The sequence below is a fragment of the Onychostruthus taczanowskii genome, unplaced genomic scaffold (assembly GCF_017590055.1).
Source record: "Onychostruthus taczanowskii isolate IOZ18803 unplaced genomic scaffold, ASM1759005v1 scaffold1, whole genome shotgun sequence".
Classification (NCBI taxonomy): Eukaryota; Metazoa; Chordata; class Aves; order Passeriformes; family Passeridae; genus Onychostruthus; species Onychostruthus taczanowskii.
Genome location: NW_024496525.1, coordinates 30,684,299 through 30,708,415, shown reverse-complemented (window position 1 = coordinate 30,708,415; position 24,117 = coordinate 30,684,299). Strand labels below are relative to the sequence as shown.

At 52.8% G+C, this 24,117-nt stretch overlaps 1 protein-coding gene across 1 annotated transcript; it reads right to left on the bottom strand.

The window, feature by feature from the left end:
- On the bottom strand, nt 1-20,953 carry AMN (amnion associated transmembrane protein). Its single transcript, XM_041400598.1, has 12 exons — nt 20,906-20,953; nt 18,786-18,904; nt 18,540-18,584; nt 9,186-9,273; nt 7,408-7,643; nt 5,780-5,917; nt 5,592-5,700; nt 4,477-4,559; nt 3,370-3,556; nt 2,442-2,616; nt 353-455; nt 1-96 (listed from the first exon to the last, which is right to left on the bottom strand). The coding sequence occupies exons 1-12, from the start codon at nt 20,946-20,948 to the stop codon at nt 1-3; spliced, it is 1,422 nt and encodes a 473-aa protein (XP_041256532.1). The 5' UTR covers nt 20,949-20,953.
- Between the last annotated feature and the right edge of the window lie 3,164 nt (nt 20,954-24,117).

The window sequence follows — 24,117 nt, the reverse complement described above, 5'->3', positions numbered from 1 at the left end:
TCAGGTCTCTGTCTCACTGGCATCGTACAGAGGGTTGAGGTAGAAGACCTGGAGATCTTTGGGTGTCACTTCTCCAAGGTCAACATCTGGAGGCTCCTGCAACAGCAAGGGAGGAAAAACAACCAATGGGGAAGAGAAGAAAACCCTTGGGCAAAACCCACCCAGGGCTGAGTCCCTGCAGCAGCTGAGGGGCTGGTGAGGGAGAACAGGAATGTCCCACAAAGCCCTCCTGGCCTGGGGAAAGCAGGGCCCCTCTCAGGGTAACCCCAAGAGGCTTTTGAGAGTGTCACAGCCCCCAGCAGCTCCTGCCCATGCCCCGAGCACCCCGGTGTCCCTGGCAGAGGTGACTCACCACGCTGAACACGGGGTTGTCGAAGCCTTTGTCACTGGCTGGTGCAGGGGACGCCGGGTCCTCCATTCTCTCCCAGGGGTGGGTCTGGCGCAGGGCAGGAAACCTGGGAAGAACTGGGCATCACCATCCACATCCCTCCCATCCCTGCAGCTCCCCCAGCTGAAACCCAGCGTCTTTAGGAGGTGGATGGGAAATTATACAGGGGGAAAATGTCAGGCTCTTATTGAAATGGGATATTTGTACCCCTTCCCAGGGAAAAGCAGCAATATCCAGCAGAATTCATTCAGCCTGGAGATCTGGGACCTGCATTCCGGAGGGAGGAGTTTGCAGAGGCAGACAATTCTAGCATAGGCTTCACTTTGAAGGAATCATTCCTTCCCTGTGGCCTAAATGAATTGCCACAGAGCTGACACCTGTTCTCAGTGTAAACTCAACAAGTATTAATTACTTTTATCATTACTTTTATCATTACTTTTATCACATTATCATTTTTTCATTTTAATCATCATCACTACTTGTATTATTTCCTTCATTACTTTTATCCTAAGGGATAAAAGTCACTGAGGACTCCCCTGCACTGGGCACCTGGGCAGGCTCAGCAGCAGGTCCATGCACATCACCTTAGGAGCTCTGAGAGAAGCTCTGCCAGGCCCCTTTCAGTGGAAATAAGGGGGACCTGCAGCACAGGTGGGACAGGCCCTGGGCTTGTGTTCAGTTCTGTCTCCTGTAGCTACTGACTGCTACATTCCCTCCTGCTGCTGACAGAGCTGGTTTCAAAGGCCTGTCCAGCATCCAAAGAAGCATCAGTGAAAAATAAATCATCAAGTAGCAATTATGGGTCTGGGAGTTTTATTTAGAAATTAATTGAAGGCATGGGCTTACTGCTAGGAAATATCATGTCAGCACGTGTCAAGCAGCAGGGCAAGTGCTCCTGGCCAGAGCCACTGCTGCATGGTGACAAAATCCCAGTGGAGGAGGCAAGAGGGAACAACCTGACTTGTGAGCCTGTGACACAGCAGCCCCAGCACCAGGGAGCTCAGCATCCCCTGGACGACACAGGTGCACTTTGCACATGCAAATTTAAACAATTCCTGGCCCCTGGTTATCAAGTGTGTGAAGTCAACCCCACCTGCCCACAGCTGGGTACCCTGCAAAACCCTCCACAAGTGGAGAGTGCATGTGGGAGGAGCAGAGGTGGGTGCCCCAAGCACCTGCCATGGGCACTGCTGGCATGCCCTAATCACTGCCAGGCCCCATATCCAAGCTGTGAGGGAAAATGGTGATGGAGAAGGGGTATTTCTGACTAGTTCCCAGCAGTGGTGCAGTCAGGGGCACCCTCCAGCTCTCCCCTGGGACCTGCACTCTGTACTCCATGCTCTGTGAACAAGCAATGCACCAGAAGCTGCACTTGCTCTTGGATGCTGTCTCCCTTTAACAGTTATGAAGCTGTGGGACAAGTATTTTGCATTATTTTGATGCATTTCTATTGAGCTGCTGGCAGGTTCAGTCCTCCCCTCCCTAGCAGGGCTGCAAACTAATGGTGCCAAGGAACAGGAGATGTCACCAGGCACCATGACTAGGCTGTGCAGAGCTCAAGCCAAGTTGCAGCAGCCCTACTCCCACCCAAGCACACTGCACCCTGCCAAGAGGCAGCTCCTCCTGGTCATGGAGGAGAATGAATCAACAATCCAAGAGTACAGAAGTGCGTTTCAGCCACCTCACCTCCAGAAACCATGAGGAGCAAGGGCAAGTTTTAAACTGACACAGGTTTAGATTAGATATTGGGAACAAACTCTTCACTGTGAGGGCAGAGAGGCCCTGGTCTAGAGGAAGGTGTTGCTGGCTATGGAAGGGGGTTGGAACTGGATGATCTTTGATGTCCTTCCAACCCAACCCATGTTGTGGTTCTGTGAACCACATTCTGTAATGTTGGGGGTAGCAGGGTGCCAGGGCATGCCCCTCTCCATGGGAGTTCTGGGCAGCACTGTGTGCCCCTCATGTGCCAGGCTGGAAGGACAGCCTGGGCTGGCAGCTGCTCCCAAGCAGAGGCAGCCTGAATATCTGCTGCTGGCAGAAGCCCCATCCCTACCTCAGCTTTCCCTTTCTGTAGAGAAAGAGGATCCCTCCAAGGAACAGGAGACTGAAGAGTAGCCCCAGGACTGTCCCCGCTGTGATCCTGCTCACTGGGAGGCTCCCCACTTGCCCGCTGGCAGTGCTACCAGTGGCCACTTCCATTTTGCCACTTGAAATGCCGAGAGCTTCACCTGGGAAGAAAAAGGGATGAGGATTGTACAGGACAACACATCCCCACACCCATGGCAGAGGGAGCCTTCAGCTGGGTCTGGTCCTGCCTGCCTGGTTGATTGCCTTTCTCTGGGAACAGGGATGGGATTCACAGGTGGATGGACTCAATGGGGACAAGCCCCTGTGGGTCTGCCACCCACACAGTGACCACCAGGTCCCCTGGCTGTGACCTGTGTGCCCATCAGCATCTGCCATCTTCCATTGTCTGCCTCCACAAGCAGCATTCTGGCTGCAGAGCAGCTCTGCAGACAGGGACCTGGGGGCCCTGGCAGGTACCCAGCTGGTCATGGTCAGACATGGCATGGAAGCACACCAGTATCCCAGGCTGCAGGAGGAGAATTGCCAGCAGGGCAAGGGAGTTGACCCTTCCACTCTGCTCTGCCCTCCCCTGGTGAGCCACAGCCGCAGCACTGAGCCAGGCTCCTCTCAGCAGCACCCAGTGACAGGGCAAGAGGCAATGGGCAGATACTGAATATGGTAAACTCCACTTAAATACCTGTATTTATCTAAGTATTTATATATAAAAAACTGGTTTACTGCTAAGATGGTAAGTTGTGCAGACAGGCTGCGGACAGATATTGTCCAGTCTCCATCCTTAGAGACATCCAAACCCCACTGGCCATGTGGGCTGCTGGCAGGGAATACAAAGCTCTGGCCAGCAGTGGATCTGGATGCCCCTGCAGGGCACCTGCTGAGGAGGACAGGGGTGTTACCGTGCTGTGCTACGTTCTGCATGATGTCTGCTGCCAGCTGCTCTGCAGCGGTGCCCGCCTGCACTCCCGCTCTGTCATCAATCAGCACGATCTGGATGAGAGGAGCAGCGCTTCGGGACACGATGCCCAGGAAGGTCTGTGCTCTGTGCACCTTGGATATGGCCATCTGCACGCCAGCGTATTTGGGCTTCCCAAAACACAAGGAGACACATAAATCCAGTGAAAGGGTAGGCACAAATTAGTCCCATCTCCAGACAGCCACGATGGGTGCAGCTGCAAGGCCCACCTGAACCTTCATGTGAGCCCCAGCACAGAGCTGCCATCCCTGTCACGGCAGCGCCTGCATTTCCCAAAGGAGAGGCTTGTGCGTCCCCTCTCTCCCAAGCTGTGACCAGCACCCAGCATGCAAAGAGCCCCCATGGAGGACAGCATGCTGAAAAAGCAATGTCATGTATCACACCCATTAAAAGCTGTATTAAGACGTGTGGCTGTAAGGAGGGCAGGCAGACAGCTTTCAGCTCAGGATCAATAGAGCAATACCCTGGTATCGAGCCTCCCAGTGCAACGCAGAGCACACCTCCTCCCCCGGCAGCCCCTGGCAAAGAGGAGGGATGTCATGCTGTAAGTGATACTTCGTAGGGCATCTGAGAGCTGGCCAGTGCCAGTCACCCACCCAGTGCTTGCCTGCTAGGGAATGGAAAAGCAGCTCAGTGTTGGCCAGAGGTCAGGGAATGCCCTGATGCAGGTTTGCACCATCCCAGCTGGGTGCACTGAGCTCCCCTGGGACCTAGACCTGCTCTCCTCTGTTTTCTAGAGCAGCAAGCCCCGCTGCATCCTTCCCCATTGCAAGCCAGCAGCTCTTCCTGCCCTGAGCTCAGCAGATGGTGGGGCTGTGGTGGGGAGCAAGGACCCAGCTTCCACAGCAAGCAGGCACATCCAAGAGGTCACATGGGGAGCATGGGTCCTGCAGGGTGGTGGGGAGTGAGCTGCACCCCTGGCACTGCTGGGACTGCATGCCCCAGACAGTCCCACAGCCATCAATTCACCAGCAGATGTGGCCAGTGGCTTGTGGTTTCATCAGTCCTCCCAATCTGACAGGCTTAGTACCTGGCTCAGCAACTCTTGGACCAATTTGTCCTGGTACTTCTGCAGGTCAAAATCAGGAGTGAAATCCAGGTTAATGGTGGCCCCTGCAGCCAGAAAACAGACAGACATCAAATTCACCACGTGTGGGCAGAGAGCAGCCACAGCAGCACAGCTCTGACTGCCACGATAGGCACTGGGGACCCTCTGGTACCCTGTTCAACTGCTCTGGCTGGGCTCAGAGAGAAACCTCCCCTGATGGTCTTTTTGTCAGCTGGGTTTGATAAAAGGCTTTTGATTTTCCAATATATTCTGGAAAGTTTTCTCCCACTTATCCCTCTGGGAAGCTCTTCATGTCCCTGGTTTTGGGGCCATGAGGCTGTGGTGCAGCAGCACTACCCTGGCTTTGGGGGGGAAGGCTGAGAGGAGGAAACACCTGTGCTTCCCCGCACCACTGCACTGCAGTCATGGAGACAAATATTTTCCTGGGAAAAAATACAATTAAGCATTTGCTGAAATTTTAAATTGCCCTAAAGACTGTAAGGGACTATGCTTTTAGGAGCATGTTGGAGAAACATATGCCACTTAATGAATTTGGTATGACATACCAAATATTAGATGCCAAGTATCCAGGTACAGTTGTGCATGAAAAATTGCCCCTAGCAACATTTCATGCAGATTAATGGAGGAGCATCCATTGTAGAGAGAACGCTGTCAATCTGCATGCTTTCATTTTAAATGAAATTAAACAAGCTGGCTGTTGGGAAGCTGACATTACAGTGGAAAAGGTTGCATTTCCTCTGCATGTTTTTGGCTGCATAAACTCAGCAGAGCCCTATTAGCTTGACGATCTGTGACATCCTGACAGGATAAACCAGAAGCAGGGACAAAGAGCTGAGACTCAGAACAGGCTCCCAAAAGCCAGAATTTCTTCAGAGAGACGTGCTGGGAAGGTGGTACAATGGGATCTGCACATGGGACTCACACATGGGACCCTTGTCAGCAGTGATAAAGCAAAACTTCAGCAGCAAGCGAGCAGCAAGAACCCCCTGCTCTCAACTTCCCCCATGGAGCCGGGGAAGTAGGCTGGGGCAGCCAGCATGGCAGGGAGGAGAAATAGGACCATGTCCCCCACTCACCACAGACCCCACAGCAGTGGCCAAGGGGCTGCAAAGGGCTCTGGCACGCCGGCTCTGGGCACTGGCTCCCTGATGCCCTGAGCAGGGCTGCACAGATGCGGGGGCCATCCTAAAGGAGAGCAGGGCAAAGTCAGTCCTTGCCCCACAAACTGCACTGGAGCCCCCAAAATGGGAAAGGGAAGACTCACCAGGGCGTTCCCGCAGGCACAGCCAGACTTATCAGGACAGCCAGTGCCTGTCACCTGGAGAGTGCCATTGCCATGAAACTGCAGCGGGGCAGAGGGGCCCCCCAGGTACTCAGCCCAGGATGATGGGGTGTTCAGCTCCTGTGCAGAGAAGAGCAGCAAAGCAGGTGAGTGCCCCAGGACAGGTCCCAGTGCTGGCCCCAGGCACCCAGCCATGCTGCTGAGACACCTGGTGTCACATCTGATGGCCATCACTGGGAAGCCCCACTGCAGGCAGTGATGCAGCAGGAAAACCCTGCTAATGCACCCATTCCATCTTTTCCCCTGGACCAACAGAAAAACTCTCTCAAACCAAAAATAATGACAATGACATGGCTGGGCCTTTTCTTCTTTTGCTTTCCACCTTTCTGCTGGCTCACAGAATTCAAGTTACCAGCTTTTCCCTACTGGGAGGAAGGGTGCTGGGTCTGAGTTGTTTTCCTTCTATCTGGGAAGAATTTCTATGTGCTTGGCATTAGCAAAGGCTGAGCTGGACTGACCAGCCTCATCCTGCCAAGTCACCGGTGATTTCCTCACCCACTCTCTTCCACAGGAAGTGTCTCCATGCTCTGGCACGACAGGCAGATTTCTCAGGCCCTGGGATGAAAACACTCATCACAAAGCACAGAGTAGGCTGGCTACAAAGGGATAGAGAAGCTGGTATGGTCAGTTCATAAAAAGCACCTTCTCCTTCCATCTCATCGCTCAGCAGCAGCCCCTGCCCTGAGGGACAGCCAGTCCCTGGGTGGGATGATGTGCTGTGGGGTAGTCTGCAGCATCAGCAGGACCAGCATCACTCTGAGCACCCAAGGGCATCCACCTCTGCATCCCTGGAGCTGTGTGCGCTTGGGGTGAGTTCACTGGGGTGCTGCCTTGTTCAGACTCGCCTGCACCCGCCTGGGCACCGACTGAGTCTATTACTCAAAAAGCAGCTACCTAATGCCTGGCCCTGAAATGGCAGATCCCAGCCAGCACAGCAGCAGAAATAATAAATAACTTATGAAACGCCTGCCGCATCTCCCACTCCTGGAAGGAGCCTGTGTTTACCGCTGCAGCGCCTGTGATCTTCTGCTCCTCCGACCAGGAGGGACAGGGCTCCTGGGGAGCCTGATTCCCGGGCTGAGGCACAGCAGGCTGCCAGCGCTTCTATAATTATCCCTCCAATCAATTAAAGAGCAGTGCTGAAGCAAAGCTGGGAGATGATCACTGGGCCACGGGCCATGTTAAGGTCGGGGGCAGGAGGGAGGTGTCTCCAGAGGGTTCCTGAGCAGCACGGCTGCAGACACATGCCTGGGAAGGGAGCGACCCCTGGGAGCCAGAGAAGCTGCCATTTGCTGATGGTTTGACCCGTGCATATTGGCGCTTTTTTAAACATGCATAGTGAGACAGCCTGCACTCCCAAACTGCAGGGAGGGAGCCGATAACAAACTGGTTGATGCAAAAAGCCATCGAGGCCATCCACAGCAGCAGCAGCAGCAGCTCATGAAGCTGCAGCCCCGCGGGTGTGCCCCATCTCCCTGTGCAGCGCTGCTCCCCCACTCGGGGCTGCGCTGAGAAGGTGTCCAGCCAGCTCCTCTTCCTCGCCGCCTTACCTGGCCCATGACAGAGACGCTGCGGAGGTGAATCACGGGCTGCGATGAGTCGGTGTTTACCCGGAAGGAGGTTTGGGGCTGGAAGATAACATCATCGTAGCGGCACGGGACGCGCTCCTCGTGCACGGAGAAGATGGGCCCGCTCGGCCCGAGCCCCCCGCCGGGAAGGACATCCCGCCACAGCGTGGGGTCGAACCACGCGCGGTGCTCAGCGTCAGCGAACCTCGCTGTTCCACCTGCAAAAGGGACAGAAAAGGCTGAGCATGACCCCAGCTCAAAGCCAAAGCCCCAGCAGATGCACCTGGGTTGGTAAAACCAGGCACTGTCCGGCCTGAAGTGAAGGCTCTCACCCTGTGGGCAGGGAGCCGAGGGCTGGCCCTGGCATCCCCCTCATGGGCACCCACCGCAGGCATTTCCCAGAGCTTGGCAAAGCTTCCCAGAACTCAGGGCTGGGGTCTCAGCCCAAATCCCACATCTCTCTGCAGGCTTCCAAGCCCAGATCCCACAGGACATTTTTTCCCCATTTTTTAAAGTTCATCCTTCTGGTTAAGGCAGAAAACATCTGCCTGAATGCTGAGTAACAGCTAAATCTGATAAAAATGGCTATGATAATTCATGTCCCAGTTTCCCAGCAGCCTGGCAGGTCTGCAGAAACGTGACCAGCCCTATTCCCTGCAGCAGGTAACCCCAAAGCCAGTGCTCAATTTAACTATCAATTATTTAACCATTAACTATTTCCCTGCTGATTAGTCTTATCATGCAGTGCCCTGATTCCTTCTCTCCCTTCCCAGCAGCTGAACCTTTACCAATTCAGCCAGCATGCAGGTATTTAGTGACTGAATTACTTGCCTTCATTTTGAAATCATGCTTTAGAGAAGTCCATGTGTGAAAGCTGTCCCAGAAATGCCAGCTGATTTCAGGGGAGCAGTGCATGGTCAGCAGGAAAAGCCCAGTGCCAAGCACAGATGCTAGAGCATCGCTGCTGGGGGGCAAACAGCCCCAAAACAAAAAAATTAAAGGGAAGAAGGATTTCAGTCTTAAGATACAATCCTTCCCCTAGGGAGACTGATTTAGACTTTTTCTCTCTTTTTTCTATTTTTTTTTTTTCATTCAGAGTGCAGGCACAGGTGCTCTGTTTGAATACTTCCTTCCCTGTAGAGGAACTAAAAAGTTACTGGCTACTGAAACTTTTTTTTCATTCAGAGTGCAGGCACAGGTGCTCTGTTTGAATACTCCTTCCCTGCAGAGGAACTAAAAAGTTACTCGATACTGAAAGCATGGGGTAGTTCTTAAGCACCCAAAATACACCTCCCTAGAAACCAGCTTTCAGATAAAAGCAGGCACCAATGACACAAAGCTGCTGTCTCAGCCATGGGCTGGGGGAGGGGAGGATGTGTGTGTGGGGCCGAAGGCCAGCTTGTTGTGATGGCCATGGTTTGGCTCACCAGTGTGTAACTCCTAACTGTTTCTTTAGAAACACCATGGCAGAGAAAATAAGGGCTTTGATGTGGCTACATGCTTAATAGACAGGGGAAAATACAAACAATATTTGCCTCTCTGCTACAACTTCAAAGGCTTCCCTACTATAATTACCTTTTAAGAAGACAGGTGATCTAGGAGGAAAAAAGATCTGATGTGAGGGAGGTCATCAAAGGAAAGGTAAGTATTGAAGAGGAGTGATTCACTTTGCTCTGAGGTAGGACCTTTGTAGAGGTATTTGGGCTGAATTTACATGATTCATCACAGCCTGATGGGTGCCTGGTTTGGGCACTAAATACCTGAGTCACAGCCTGGATCCCAGCTGCCATCGAAAGCTGTGAAGGCTGCACCAGCTGCCAGCACGAATTCTCCGTTCAGGGGCAGGTACTAGATGAAGGATGCAGAGTGTTACTGTCCTGCTGTCAGCCACCCAGGCTCATTACCAAACAACACTGCTAATTGTTAGGCTGCCTATTACACTCACATCTCCGAGGCACTTTACAGTTACCAGGAGCTACCCTTACCATGCCCCATGTACATGGGAAAGCATCAGCTCCTGGTTTTATGGATGGGGATCCTGTAATGGGGAGAGTCATTGTGATGTTATCCTCCATAACACAGAAAAGCATCCAGAGGAGCAAGAACAGGAAAAAGCAAAATAAGCTCTTTGACAGTTTCTTCCTCCTCTAGTACACACTAGCTGCGAAGCAGCTCAGGAATGGATTTATACACGGTTGGTACACCAAGAAAAACCCAACCTTACTCTGCAAGTGCCAGATGCTCCCTCACTTAATGGGTTCCCACCTCCAGGGGCTGTGCTTTCCCCACAACATATAAATCAGGGGCTCAGGTTATGCTTGGTACAGTGTCAGGAGCACAAGCTAAGGGAAAGACATGGTGGCATTTGGAGCAGCTTGCCATAGCCAGACTCTCTTCTTGTTGGGTAGGACATCACCAGCTGGTAGTCAGGGTCACAGTACTGACCTGGCTTCAACCTGCAGGGCCCACCCACCGACAAACCTCAAGAGGCACAGCTCTGCATGGGAACCTTTCCAGCAAGAAACTGTGGCCACCTGGGTCACCAGCCAGCACTGCTAACTCTGGGACAAGCCCTGACAAAAGATCAACTCAGGCAACTCATCCACAGCAAACAGGTTATTCAGCCCAGCCCATCTTATTTTACATTTAGAAATTGCAGAGGGAAAGTCATGGTTTCTTCCAATATTTTAGAGTCAGTGATGCTCAAGGCATCCTTGTCTAATTTGGTCCATCCAGTATTTTAGCTTCACTTCCAACAGCAGCTGAAAGCCCTCCAGAACTGAGTTATGCCAATGTACAGGGTCATGTGCTCAGGTAGAAAAAGTTAAATGGGATTTTAAGGTTCCTCTACTTAATTGGTCTTTAAATATGTATGTAGGCTAGAGAAAGCAAGACTTATGACTGAGTGCTGCATGGTGGCCATGACAGCTCTCTGTCCCTGGCCAGTCTTGCCTCAGGATGCTCAGTCCCACTCAGAGGCCACCATGGGGAAGGGATGGGGGAGGTGGACAAGACAAAAAGCTCATCACCCCCAAACTGTAGGTGGGCACCTGTTAAGAAGTTCAGTGCCCTGTTGGTGCAGCGCTTTGAAGGCCTAAGCCCTGGTGCCCCTCTCTTGGCTCAGGAACCATGAGAAGCCAGGACAGAGAGCAGAGGGTGGCTGTCACCAAGATGAGTCCCACAGTGCTCCTCTGCACCATCTGCTGTGGACCCAGCAATGCCACACATTGGGCTGGACAAGAGGGGATGACACTGGGAATAACTGAGGTTGGGGCAACGTGCCCCAAGGGTGTGGAGTCTCCCCCCAGCCAGGAAGAAGCCTTTGTCCACGGACACTGCTCCATCAGACCACAGCCTGTGTCCTGCCATCAGGTTCTCTGAATTTCTATTACTTTTGAGTAGAGGAAATTTGTCCAATACCGAAGCATTGAAAAAGGCTGAAAGGTCTGCCAGGATACAAAAGGCATCATGTCCTTTAGCTGCAGATGAAAAAGCCATCAAAACATGTCTGTTTTGAAGCTCAGGACTTGGCCTGCATTCAGCAATGCTACCAGCTTCAACCACAAAATGCTGTACTTCAGTTCAAGTGCCCTGGCTTGTTTTCCTGTGAGCTCAGGCAGGAGCAGGTGATGGAACATTTTGGAGCAGTCAGCTGCCATCCATGCTCAGGCCAGGGCCAGCAGCACTGCCAGCCCCGTCCCTTCTTCCAGACTGGCTGGGCCATTGCAGCCTGGAGCCCCTGGGCACTGCCTCTTGCCCGGTTTGCAGGCTGGCCCCTGTGGTCGGCTGTGCACAGCAGGGCCAGGCAGGAAGGGTGGCCAGCTGGCTGCTGCGCCACCTGAGCTGCTCAGAGAGGGGCTTTGGATGGGATGCAGCAGATCCTCTCACCAGCACAGGGTACCAGCTCTTCACAGCAGTCAGCTCTGGGCATCCTGCACGTGCTGGGGAGGGCAAGCAGGTCTGGATGGGCCAGCAGGACACAGCACCAGTTCTCAAGAGGAGAGCTGGGAGAATTGTCTCATGCCAAATCTGCCTCATGCCAAATCTGCCCCATGCCTGCAGCACCTGTGCTCTGGAGACACTGGCTTCTGAGCTCTCTGGACAAGATGCAGCTTCTCCAGCCACGACAGGAGATCCCCCTCCACTACTGAGGTCAAAATCCCAGGCTGGCTGGCCTTCCAGAGGAAGCTGCTCATGTGTGTGTCAGTGTGGCAGGGAAATGAGAGTGAGCACACACCATGTCCCTTCACAGTGTGGGATTACCCAAACACTGCAAGCACCAGCCCTGGAATTAAAATGCAACACAACACAATGTAAGACAGGGGACAGAGTCACCTCATCTCCACAAACATTAAGTTCAGGAAGAGCTCTGTACTTCTGCTTCACCACAGGAATTTCTGGGGTTGGGCCCTGCAGCTATGGCTCCCTGCCCACTGAGGCAGCCATGCTGCACATCCACCACCAGCCCTGCCTGAGATTCTCACCACTGGGCAGCATTTCAGGAGTGTCTCCATCATCCAGTGGATCTTTGTAAATAATCTGCCCTTTCTTTTTTTCTAACATAAGTTATGCATCTCAGCTCACTGCAGAGGACAAATAGACACTCTGGTTGGGCAGTGGTTTGCTACCTTTGGGAGTTTAGTATGGAAATGGCATACAGGTTGGGCCACTTTCCAAGTACATTTTGAACTGAGCAATGACAGGTACGAGTGGACCAAAGCCAAAAAGCTGGCAGTTTCATCTGCTTTCCCTTCCTCCTGCCAACCTGTACTCCAGGGCCATTAATACAGCAAGTGTTTAGAGTCCCATTAGTCATTTTCCATCCCTGATACAGGTAAATCACTTATCTCCTCAGTTATCATTATCAAGTGTAATGACAACCAAAGCACAGTCATCATTTTTCTTATCAAAGTCAGGGAAAATAAAAAAGAGGAAAGACCCCATGTGGCTCTTCGACCAACCCCAGCATTGCTATACTAGAAGGAATCTGCTCCCCCAATGCATAAGTGAAAAAGAAACTAACCTCCAAAATGTGAAATAAAAAGCAGAAAAGTCCGGAGAGATGGCTTTCCAATCAGGTGGCCTCTGATTGGAACCAGCCTCTGGCACACCCTTGAGTCACAAGCATTGGGCTGGGATGACTGACAGGAGCACTGTGACTGGCATGTCACCATCATCAGACCTGGAAAAATGCAGCACTTGTGCACCCACTTGTGTGAACACTTGTGACTGCAGCCAGGTCTTCCCCCAGCCTTGCTTTTATTTGCAGCATCAAAGCATTTGAATTCCTTGCTGGGACAAGATGGTGCCACCATCCCCATCACTCAACACTAAGACTGTCTGGGCTCACTGAGCTCCACAGTGCTGCCTGCACAGCTGCACCAGCAGGCAGGTCAGCAGCCATCAGCCCCTAGGTACATCCCCTTGCCTGGCACCCAGACCAGGAGCAGCTTTGGCCCTGGTGCTGCTGGCCCCCCACTGAAAAACATCACTGGGACAGGATGCAGGTGGGCTATGGCTCCAACACAGACTGTTATAACCCACCAAAAGCAATAATGCACAAGGGAAATTATTTCCATTCCATCTTTCCCAGTGCAGCCCTGCTGGGGCAGTGGCAGCAGCAGGCAGCCAGGGCAGCAGCTGGGTGGGCCCTGCCCATTCTGCCCACAGGTGGGAAAAGCAGGGATTTTCCCAGTGTCTGCTGGGGCTGGGGGTCTCAGAACAGCTGGTGGTGATGCCTGGGTGATATCCAGCAGTTGGCTGACACCCCAGAAACAGACATCCCAGTTGGCCAGGATCATCCACAGGTGAATCCCTCTGACAATTCTGGAGCATTGCCAGGGGCTCCCTTACAGCCCAGCATTTCTTAGGTTCAGTACTGGGGCTTCAATTATTGACTTTCTGGTCCAGGTGAAGCTTTCACCTACACCCTCAGGACAGTGTCCTTCCCCTCAGCCACACATGCCACCCCATGTCCCCAGTTTGCTCACGGAGCCAGCCTGTTCCTGCCACAGCCCTAGATCCCACAGCAGCTAGTCCAGATCCCTGGCAAGGCAGGATGACCTCCTGCTACCCCAAGACCTATGTGTGAGGGTCACCTGCTGCTGGAGCAGCACCTTGCTGCCCAAAGACCTCCCTGCCCAGGCACATGGTCCCATGAGGAATAAGGCTTTAACTTCCCAAACAAACCAGGCCAGAACTGCAGCCTGTAACCCCATGAAGCCCATGCTCGTGCAGGCTGGTGCAGCATGCCTGGTGCTGCTGTCCATGGGCCCCACCAGCGGTGGTGGGGGATGCCCACAGCCCTGCTCTGACCCCAGCAATAGCTCACCCCTCTGCTTCTGACCCAGAGCAGGCAGGAGCACAGGAGTGGCGTGCCAGGGGATATCATCATTTCAGCGTCATCCCCTGCAAGCTAACGAGGTGCTTGGTTGCTCTCCCTCCCCTCCTGCCCAGCAGCAGCAGCACAGCCGTGCTGTCATTAGTGCCAGAGCCAGCTCTCCTGCCAGGTCTGCTCATCACGTTTCAGGTTGTGTTTCAGCACATGGGCTCCCCGCAGCACCTGGCCAGCCTGTCCTTGCCACCACATCTCCTGGCACAGGGGTGGCCTGACACATCAGGTTCCAAACACATCACGGTCCTGCCCATCCCTACAGGGAAGCTACAGCTCCTGGCCATGCCACACAGCTGCTGCCTGGTACAGCACCTGCCAAACCTCCCTACAGGGCCTAGTGAAAGCCATGGGAGGATAAAAAAACAAACAACAGATCCAAAAAGCCCATTAACTTAATTGCAGATGCCCAATACAGACTTCTAGCTGAACAGGTCCCAACGGTGTACAGAAATCAGTTGTCACAAGGACATGGGAAGCTCCTTGGGTAGCTGAAGACATTGAGCTCTGTATGCAGAAGACAGAGAGAGGCTTAAAGCCATTTGCCAAATCTATTTCAGATTAGTTAAGTTCCTTTTCCTGAACTTTCCTCTACAGACAAGGTCAGAGAAAGCAGGAAGAGGTTAGAGGTGTGTGCAGAGGGGCCATGCCCAGCAGTCAAGGGACGGCAGACAGTCCATGGAGCAGCTTTCCCAGCCAGACAGGCTCCAGCATCCGCTGCAGCCCAGGATGCTGGCAAGCTGCTCTGCTCATCAGACTTTAGTAACTCCTCCTGCTGGACACCAGCCTGAAATGAGCAAATAGACTCAGGGAGATGAGTGTAAATGGCTGTTTTACCAAACTCCTTTCCTGCACACACCGCCATTGTAAACGCTGACACAGGAAAGACTGCAGGATTCCATCTTGGAATTATGTGCTGGCACACACACCCCTGAAATTTTTTATCTTCATCTTAGGGGAAGGAAAAATAATCCCTTTTCTGGTTGTCTCATTACCCTGCTGTCTGGGAAGAGGTGGGGGAGGGAGCACCGGTGGCTGGAACTAGCGCGAACTGTGGCAATTCATTAGAGCCGGTGCCCCTGGAGAGCAATTGGCATTTCAAGATCAATCTCTGCCAGGAACCGAGCGGGAGCATCCTGCAGCAAAGCTGAGTACATTCTGCTCTCGCAATTAGGCAGCTAAAAATATAAGGCTGGGGGAGGTGTCCCTGGTCAGACCCCAGTGCCACTCCAAACCCTCGCCCAGCCTTGCAGCCCCTCGTGGGGCAGGCAGCGAGGGGGTAGGGACAGATGCCACCCCACAGCAGAGCTCAGGGATGGGGCAGAGCTGGAAATGTGATGTCAGGGCTGCTGAGTAACCCCAGCCAGTGTCCTGACCCTGGGGTCGAGCAAGGCTGCTCTGTCCATGTGAATAAACCCGACTCCTGCTACCCTGAAAATACAAGCAGCAGCATCCATCCCTGGCCCACGTGTCAGTGCTGGCCAGCACAGGGACAAACTGCACCAGGGCTGGTGTTACTGGGGCAAGCACCAGGCTCACTGCTGCAGCCTGGCCTGGCTCCCTTTGGAAGCACAGACATAGCCAGAGGGCCCACTCACTCTCAGGAGTCTTTCTGCTCCATCAGGAGACAAACAAATCCAAAGTCTGCCTTGCCCTGGAGCACCCATGCCAGGCATCATCAGCTCCATTTTCATCTTTTCCGCACATTTAGTCCCAGGCACCTCCAAAAGCTGGCTAAATACTGATCTGCATCTTTAGGCAGCTAAACACTGTAGAAAATCCAGCCTAATCACAACGGTTGTGCATCAAAGCCACTTATGCTTTAAGCTGGATTTGGATTTAATGTGTGACTGAATTAGGGATCCATTTGAAACTTCAAATAACTGCTGAGCTGGGTGCTCAGTGGGTGAGCTCTGAGCAGGGAGGCAGGCTCTGTGCCCCAACAGCCCTCTCCCAAGAAAGCATCTCCCAGCACTTGGCTGGTGCACACATGGGATGGATGGGGAGGGGAGCTGGAGAGCTTACCATACAGAAGTGAGCTTTCACATAAATGTCTAGGACAGGAGCGATGGTGACACATGACACCTGGCGGGCACTCCACTCAGCTGGGGAGTTGGGATGGGAGATCTCATGCTGCCCCTCTACCACCAGCACCAAGCATCCTCCCCTACACTTGCCACAGCAGGCACGTATCTTTATGAAAGTCACAGAGAGCCTAATCCCTCCTCAGCCATGAATTTCCTTCTATGGTATCCAAGCAAACAACATTCTGCTTTTTTCTTTTTTTTTTTTTTTGGCCAAAGGCTGTATAGCATCTCCATGGTGACTCTAAAGCTTAATGTATTCTTGCTGATTTAAGTGATTAATGCTCCAGCGCGTGTGGCTGGCAGCTGAACAGGTGCAGCCCAGCCTCCCTGCAAAAATCCTCATGACCAATTCATTTTCTAACCAGCTGGTTGCCAAACTTCATGCCATTTGCATGAGTGGCAGCCTAGCTCAGGTGGTGGGTTTCATTCCTTTTTCATCCCTAACCTTGGCAGTCCCTGTATCACCTGGTGACAGCAAAGCATGGCAGTGAACAGGAGGGAAGTGGATGAGTTGAAATTACAAAGAAATATTAACCACCTCACTAAGAGACATGCTGGGACAGTTCACAGGGAATGGCTGGGGCAGTGATGCTCAGCAGGAAGGTGTGAGCTGCAGTACAGGTTATAGGCAGGACTGGCTGCTCATCTGCAGTGAAATTCAGTGCAGGAGGGGAATGGTGCCCTCACAGCCCATGTGATGCTTCATTCCCTCACAGATCCCCCTAGCAGTCCTCCCCATCTGCACAGCAGTGGATTCAAAATCCACTGTAACCCTGGAGCCTGTGCATCTGCCTGCCAGCAGAAACCCCAAGGCAGCAGAGGGTCCCCACGGGCTCCTGCCAGCACTCTGGATCCTCTGACAGTGACAATCCAGGGCTCACTGGGGCATCCTGACCCATCCCTCAGTTGCAACAGGACCATCCACCCGAGCAGGGGGCAAGGCCATGGATGTTGGTTTGTGTTTGCAAAGGTTGTGTGGATCTCCCTCTCCCCAGGCTGCTCAGCTCTGCTCTCCAGCTTGGCTGCAGGAGGCTCAGCAGTAATGACTGACGCTGCTCTGCAATTATGCACTTTGCAGGCCTCTGATGAAAGTACTTTAGAAATATTATACATTCATCTGTAAGTAAAATAAAATCTACTGGAGTGGTATTTTGCTCTTCTCTTCTCTGGGTAAATTCCACATCATTTATTACATTATATTTGTACGTATTTCCCCAGTACATTCTTTCCTTCAAAAATTCATATTTAAAATGCCATATAAATAAAGTATCTTTTCCAAATATTTGTAGAGGGATTAAACGTGGCACATGGCGTTATTAAAGCATCAAAACTATTAGTGGCGTAGACAGCCTGAACAAATTACACCACATAAATTTCAAGGGCTTCTTCAAATTTAATGGCCAATAAAAGAGCAAAGCTGCCCTAAAACCAAGAGAGGAGCCTCATCCACAAGCTCATCAGGTCTAGAGGAGGAGGTTTTCCAAACAGGATCCAGCCTATCTCTTCCTGACCCAGCACTGAGAGAGGGATCACTGGTGACCCATCCCCCACTGGTAGGCTGGGGCAGTGGGTTTGCTCTTCCCTTTAATTCCTCCCTGTTAAATTTTACCCTCCAAACCAGAGAGATTAAGAGCCCATGTTTCCGTGGCTGCCTGTCAGCCTGCTCTGGGGCAGAGTTCCTCATGTGGGGCAGGTTGCTCAGAAACCTGCTCCGAGTTGAGCCCACCCCCCCAGTATCACTCAACACACACATTTCAGCAAGGTGTAGTGCCCATCCTGACACAGCCAGACTGATAATACCACAGAAAAATATAAAACCCAATGGCACTTGAAAGAAAATTTCTCAAGCAACATTTTGGGATTTCCCAGAACAGTTTGTTTTCATTTTAAGATATTTTGATGTCAGCTTCACTTAGCTTCTGCCCAGGGCTAGTGCCTGCTCTGTCAGCAATGCTGTGGGTTGGTGCTCCTCAGCCAACTACTGCTAAGCTCTCCATCACATGGAGGGGGTTTTATCCCTCCTTTGAGGGGAAAAAAATCAATTTCTTTCAAATGAAATTGGATTTTGCTGTACTCTTTCTCATCTCCCCTAAATAAAAAACCAAAACAAACAAACAAAAACAAACAAATTAACAACAAAGAAAAACCAACCAACCAAAACAAGCAGAAATGGGCTTTTTGGTTCCATGGTACAGAGAAACCCAGGCTACTGTAGGACTCCTGTTCCTTTCCCCAGCAGAGGCATCCTTGGTCTGGCTGGACCATGGAGGAAAGCATCAAAGTCCATGGAATGACTTTAAACTGACAGAGGACAGTAGGACATTAGATACTAGGAAGAAATTCTTTACTGTGAGGGTGACGAGACACTGGCACAGGCTGCCCCAGAGAAGCTGTGGATGCCTCATCCCTGGCAGTGTTCAGGGCTGGGTAGGACAGGACTTTGAGCAACCTGGTCTGCTGGAAGGTGTCCCTGTCCATGGCAGGGGGTTGGGACTGATCACCTTTAAGGTCCCTTCCAAGCCAGACAATTTAATGATTCTGTGGAGAGGGGGACAGGGGAATGTGCCACCCGGCAGAGCTGCAGAGCTGGCCCTGCCCTCGCCCGCCCTCGTGCACCTCTGCCCACCATGCCTTACCATGTCTGTCAGCGCGTGGGGAGACCTGACGAAGACCGAGACAACCTGTAAGAAAAGCAAGAATAAAGTCTGCTTTGCCCTGTCAGGTAAAGGGACTTTTCCAATGCCTGATGGTGTTTTGTGGAAACAAAAAATAAAATAAATTTAAAATGTCTATACCTTGTCCTTCTCATAAAGGGACTTTTCCAATGCCTGATGGTGTTTTGTGGAAACAAAAATAAAATAAATTTAAAATAAATTTAAAACCTTGTCCTTCTCGAAGTGAACCACATCCCTGGCACAGGGGACTCTGCCTTTATCCCAGTTGGAGGCGGTTTCGAAATTGGTGTTGGGGATCCACTGCTTGTACACGGCAGCGGTGGCACCTGGGGGGGAACAGAAAAACCAGTTTAACCCAGTCCATGAGAGGCACTGGGAGCCTGCTCTGGGATGTGCTTTAGGATGGCTTGGCATTTATAGGTCAGATTTGGGAATTTTCTATCTAAGAGCAGCTCCTGCATTGTTCCAGCTGAGCAGTCACAGTCTTTATCTACATGAGGGATTGTTTTTTGGCTGGGTGATGGTTTTAGCCACCTAGACAGGAAGAGAAGCAAGGGACAAACACTCAGCAGGCAGACAGAAGGCAGGGGAGTGTCCTGCAGGCAAAAGATAAGAATAACATACACCTGGTAGTTAAGCAATCCATGCAGGGGGTTTAGTTGTCACTCAGACTAATTAAACAAGTAAAGATTCCTCAGCCCTTGGTTTCCAGAAGGTACAGAGTGGCCATGCAAAGCTGTGATGCCACCAAGGGCAAGAGAAGAAAGGCCATTTGCTATGGGACATAGCACAAGTACAGGCTGGTTTCATGTGTTTGGAGCTGGAGATGGAGGATTCAGTGATGTACTTCAGCCTGAGGCACACACATGTTGGGAAACAGGGTTCTTTCTCTTCGGGTTTCCTGGGACAGTGGCAGTCCTGCCCTCGGGACCCCAGAGGGATGAGTCTGCTGGCCAGGGACAGGACATGGGAGGGGGTTTTCAGTCTGACCTCTCTGTTTGGACAAGCACAGCAGAGCAGCCTCCCAACCTGACATTGCCCAGGCACGGCTGGAGGATGCATGTTCAGCTGAAGATGAATGAATCTCCAGAAGCATGAATTCAATGGCTTCAGGCAAGTGATTATGAGACACAGAAGAGAAAACGGCAAAAGAAAAACCACCCCTACTTTTGTAATTTTAATGGATCATGTTTTCTGGAGGAGAAAGACCCACAAAATTAGAAAATATGTAGAAAGCCCGTGGTGGAAGGGGCTGGGGCACTGGAGACGGAACGCCGGCCCAGCCCGGGGCGCTCGGGGCACTCGGAATAGAGAGGAAGGTGCTGCACAAAGCCTGGCCCGGCTCCTCCAAACGATGGGGCTTGCAGAGGCTCTGTCAGCACACAGGGATCACCGTGAGGTGCAATCTGCGCTGTTTTACTCTGCCATGGGCTCTGCTGAGACCGCTGGCTGTAGTAGCCATCTCCAGATGAGCAGGAAACGATGTATTTTTAACCAGAATGAAAGTCCTGGAGCCCAAGTGCAACCGCGGAGGGGCTCCGCTGCCTCACGCCGGGCTGCGGGTGCCTGAGGGAGCCCTCAGGCCGAGCGAACACACCCGTGCCGTGTCCTCTTTAAAACCCTTCGAGAGGGAAGAAAATATTACCGGTGCTAAGAACTGCAGCCAAGGAGCTGCTAGCAGTGTTGTGGGCATAAACACCTTCCTGGCTCAGAGCAGAAAAGAGCTTAAGAAGGAAAAAAAGCGCCCGGACAGCAATGGCAAGTTGTTGCATCCTTGCTGCGGTTCCCTCGTGTCCCTGCGGCCCGGGAAGCCGGGGAATGGAGAGGTCGGAGCTGCAGCCGAAAGGCTCGGCCAGCCCCATCGCACAGAGCCTCGCGGCCCGCAGGCCCAGCGAGCTCACAGCCGGGCCGGGCCCACCCGGGACACGGCTCCTCCGGCCGGAGGTTAATCCCTTTGCCCCGTGCATTCCGGCACCTTCCCAGCCCTGGAAGTATCAGTGTGCTATTTAATCGGCCCTGTCTCCCGGGAAGCGCAGTCCTTGAACATCAAAGCTACATGCATATTCAACAGGGAGCGTGTCCTGCAGCGCAGCGCTGCTGACTTCAAATGAGAGGCTCAGCAGGCTCCGCACAGCTATCCCAGCCTCGGTCCCTGCCTGCCTTCCCCGTGTCCGGCTGGAAATGCCTTCTCCTGCTTGCCTGTCAGGCACGCTGGGAGTGACAGAGCCTGCAGCTCAGCTCCGAACCAGGGCTGCCCGGAGCACACGCGGAGGTCGCCCGGCGGTCACCCCAGCTCGCCACGGCGGCCGGGCCCTGGGCGTACTCACCCAGGAGCTGCAGGATGCCCAGGAGGGAGAGCAGGAGCTTCATTTCACAGCCGGCTGTCATCCCTCGGCTCCGCGATCCCCGGCCGGCTGGACCTTGCACCTTCCCGGGCACGTGATGGGCCCAGCCCGGGGAGGCTGTAGGGAGCAGGGAATTCATCACAATGGGAGGCAGGCTTCCCCCAGCAGGAACCTCAGCCTTGCCTGGTCCCAGAAGTTCAGCTCCCTTCCCAGTCTCCCTGTTTGCTTGGAACCCGTTGGGAATCTAAGAGAGCCACCGAGGAAGCAGCTGGGGAGGCAAGAGTGCGGCTCGCCCCAGCTCGGCTCACCAGGCCTCGCCCCCATCCATCCAGGTCCAGCTGAGGGGTGTCGGGGTGAGCACGCTGCCTGCACATCCCACGCCACTCTCCCCTGCTGAACAGCAGCTACCTCGTAATTACGAATAATGGCCTCCGTGTATTTTCAATTAGCTCACTTGGAAGTGAGCAGCTCCCAGCCACGACTCGTAATTGTACTTTGGCCACCAGCTGATTTGATCATTAGCCGGCAGCGCCAGCACAGCCTCACGCTGCTCCTGTGGCGGCTGCTGGCAGCGGCAGCGGAACGTGGGGATGCGGCAGGAGGGGGGACTGCAGCATCCCTGCCGTGTGCCACAGCACGGAGCAGTGCTGCATGCTGGTCCAGGCCCAGGTCTTTAGCAAGGGTGTGTTAGGAGAAGAAAAGGATGGGGGGAGAGCATGGATGGTGGCAGAGGCTGATGCCAAGAGGAGAGTTGTGGAGCTCAGGTGCCCTTCACCTGATACTGGTACCAGCAGGGCAGGGGCATAAAATGGATGAATGCAGGGGTTTACTAGAGGCCAGAAGGAAACTGGTGAAGTTCTTGGAAGGGTCATCCAGTAGAAGGGACACAGACCACAAGAAGCTTTCACCTGACGTCAGCAGGGATTTAGGAGTGCAGGAGTAGGAAGCAAACCATCCCCATCCCACCATTCATACTCCCTCTGCTTCCTAGCTTCCAGCTTGCAGACAGACTGAGGTGCCAGGAGAGAAAGCTCCTCAGAGCTGCAGCTCTAAAGTTGGGCATCAGCCAAAACACAGTCAGCACTTTCTACCCAGGGAGCTCAATGCTGAGAGATGTCCTCGAGGTGAAAGGCTCCTGCACTCTAATTACCACTCACAAATCTCTCCTAGGGGACTCTTAGGGTGAATGCTGGCTGCAGTGAGATGTCCTGTATTTTAATAGAGGGAGGAAAAATTATAAATCATGGATACTTGGCAATAAGAACTTGGGGAAAGGACTGCAGTGAGCAGAGGGCAGGTGCACGCTTGTCTGTGGCCTCAGCATCCTGCAGCACAGCCAGGATGGGAGAAACTGCTCATGGGACCCTGTGCAGAGAGCAATGCCACAGCCCCTGAAAACCAGCATGCTGGGATGTTCTCCACACCCTTAGTTTTGCTTTCTGTACTCTGCAGCTGCTGCTTCTCAGTGCTGCTTGTGCCACTAAAGCTGGTACTTGATTTTAAATGAGCTGGAACTCATCTGGCAAGCAGGCAGAGGTCAAAAATCCCCACTCTGCCTGTGAAACCCTGCTCGAGGATGGACAGTCCCTGCTCCAGCACTAGGGTAGGACAGGGCAAGGTAGAGGAATGACAGAAATTCCAGCAAAACTCATTACTGGAGCCAGGTGCTCACTGCAGCATTGCTGAATAACCCAGTCAGAATAACCTGAACCTCACTGCAGGTCTCTCCCCATGGCTGGAGTACACTCCTCTCCATTCCAGCTTTTGTTGTTGCTACTGTCCCAAGATGCTGCTGAGCCTCAGGACCAGACAGGCACAATGGGAGGTTGCACAGGAGCAAGTTTTGGGTCGGGGGGGGGTTACAGGGAGAGTGAAACAAAGTTGAAAGGAAGGAGAAATCAGTCCCCAGAAATCAAAGCAGCTGCCCTAATGCAGAGATCAGCATATTTCACTCCTTGCTGCCTGCCCATCCTTCTGCTCCCCTGTGCTGGCTGCCCACAATGCCCCTGGCGGGGGGCAAGAACATCACCACCACAGAGGGGAAACAGCACTCAGTGCCTGCTTGACCTTCCCAGAATTGAGTTATAAACGGGCATGAAAGCCAAAAACGCTGTTCCGCTTAGAGAGCCAGCAGAGCCACCTCCTAAAGCCCTTCAGGGACATCCAGCACCTCCCAGAATTTCCCTGTTGTACAACTGCATCTCTCCTCACTGCTTAAAAGTTGTGTCCTGCAACACAAGCGCCTTTCCCCAGTATGAGCGCTCAGACCCAGCACGTTGCACCTGGAAAGGGAGCTCAGTGCTGAGCACAAAGCAGTGATGCTGTGGGCACCAGGCCCAAGGTGGATGACTGCCCCCCACAAGCACACGCTTCCTGCAGCCCTCCAAGCAGCCAAGCAGCAATGGCACCGTCCCCAGAAAGTCATTAAGTGCATGGAAAAATTGTTCTGTGGTAACTGTATTACATGCCATGGCCTCAAACAGAGAGAGGGGAGAAGGCAAAGGTGTGCCAAAAACTGGCTCCAAGCCCCCAGTGCTGAAGCCACCCCCTGTGGGAGCTGGGCTGTACCCAGGCACACAATGTTTGCCAGTCTCCTTGGCACAGTGCAGCATTGCTAAGGTTTGAATATGAAGCTAAGCTTAAATAAATGAGGAGAAATGGCCTGGCAGGTGTCAGCCCCTCTAGCTGTTTTCTATCTCATGGCTTCCCTTAAAGCAGGCAGCCCCTAGCATCAACCAGAAAAAAATCCCCATGTGATATTTCCTTTAATTTAAGAAAAAGATAGTCTTGGGTGCAACAGCACCATCTATACTGCCAGAACCAATCTCTGGTGGCAGAGGAGCTGGGTGTGCTGCTGGGAGAGGCATGGCCTCCTTTTCAGGGCTGGTCAGGAGCTGAAGCTGAATATACAGTCAGTCTGTGGAGTTAAATCCCTCTTTGGAGCTCCACACCAACTCAGCAAGAGGAACTCACCCAGCTTACAGGCCTCCAGCAGCCACACAGTCACCTTACCCTCAGGGCACCAAGGCAGCAGAAGTCACTGGACAGGGTCACATTTGATCTCAGAGCTACCTGGAAGCCACACCCCAGCTCACTTCTTATCTTGTAGGGTGAAGCAGGGGAACAAGAGCTTCCTGTTAGGGGTGTCCACAAGGAGCAGCTATGGAGTGAGATCTGTGCGGATGTAGGGTTGT

Coding starts and splice junctions, on each gene's coding strand:
- AMN (XM_041400598.1), bottom strand. CDS start 20,948: ATGAAGCTCCTGCTCTCCCTCCTGGGCATCCTGCAGCTCCTGG. Junction 3,557..4,476: donor TCCAAGAGTTGCTGAGCCAG/GTACTAAGCCTG, acceptor TGTTTTGGGAAG/CCCAAATACGCTGGCGTGCA. Junction 2,617..3,369: donor GCAGAACGTAGCACAGCACG/GTAACACCCCTG, acceptor TTTTCTTCCCAG/GTGAAGCTCTCGGCATTTCA.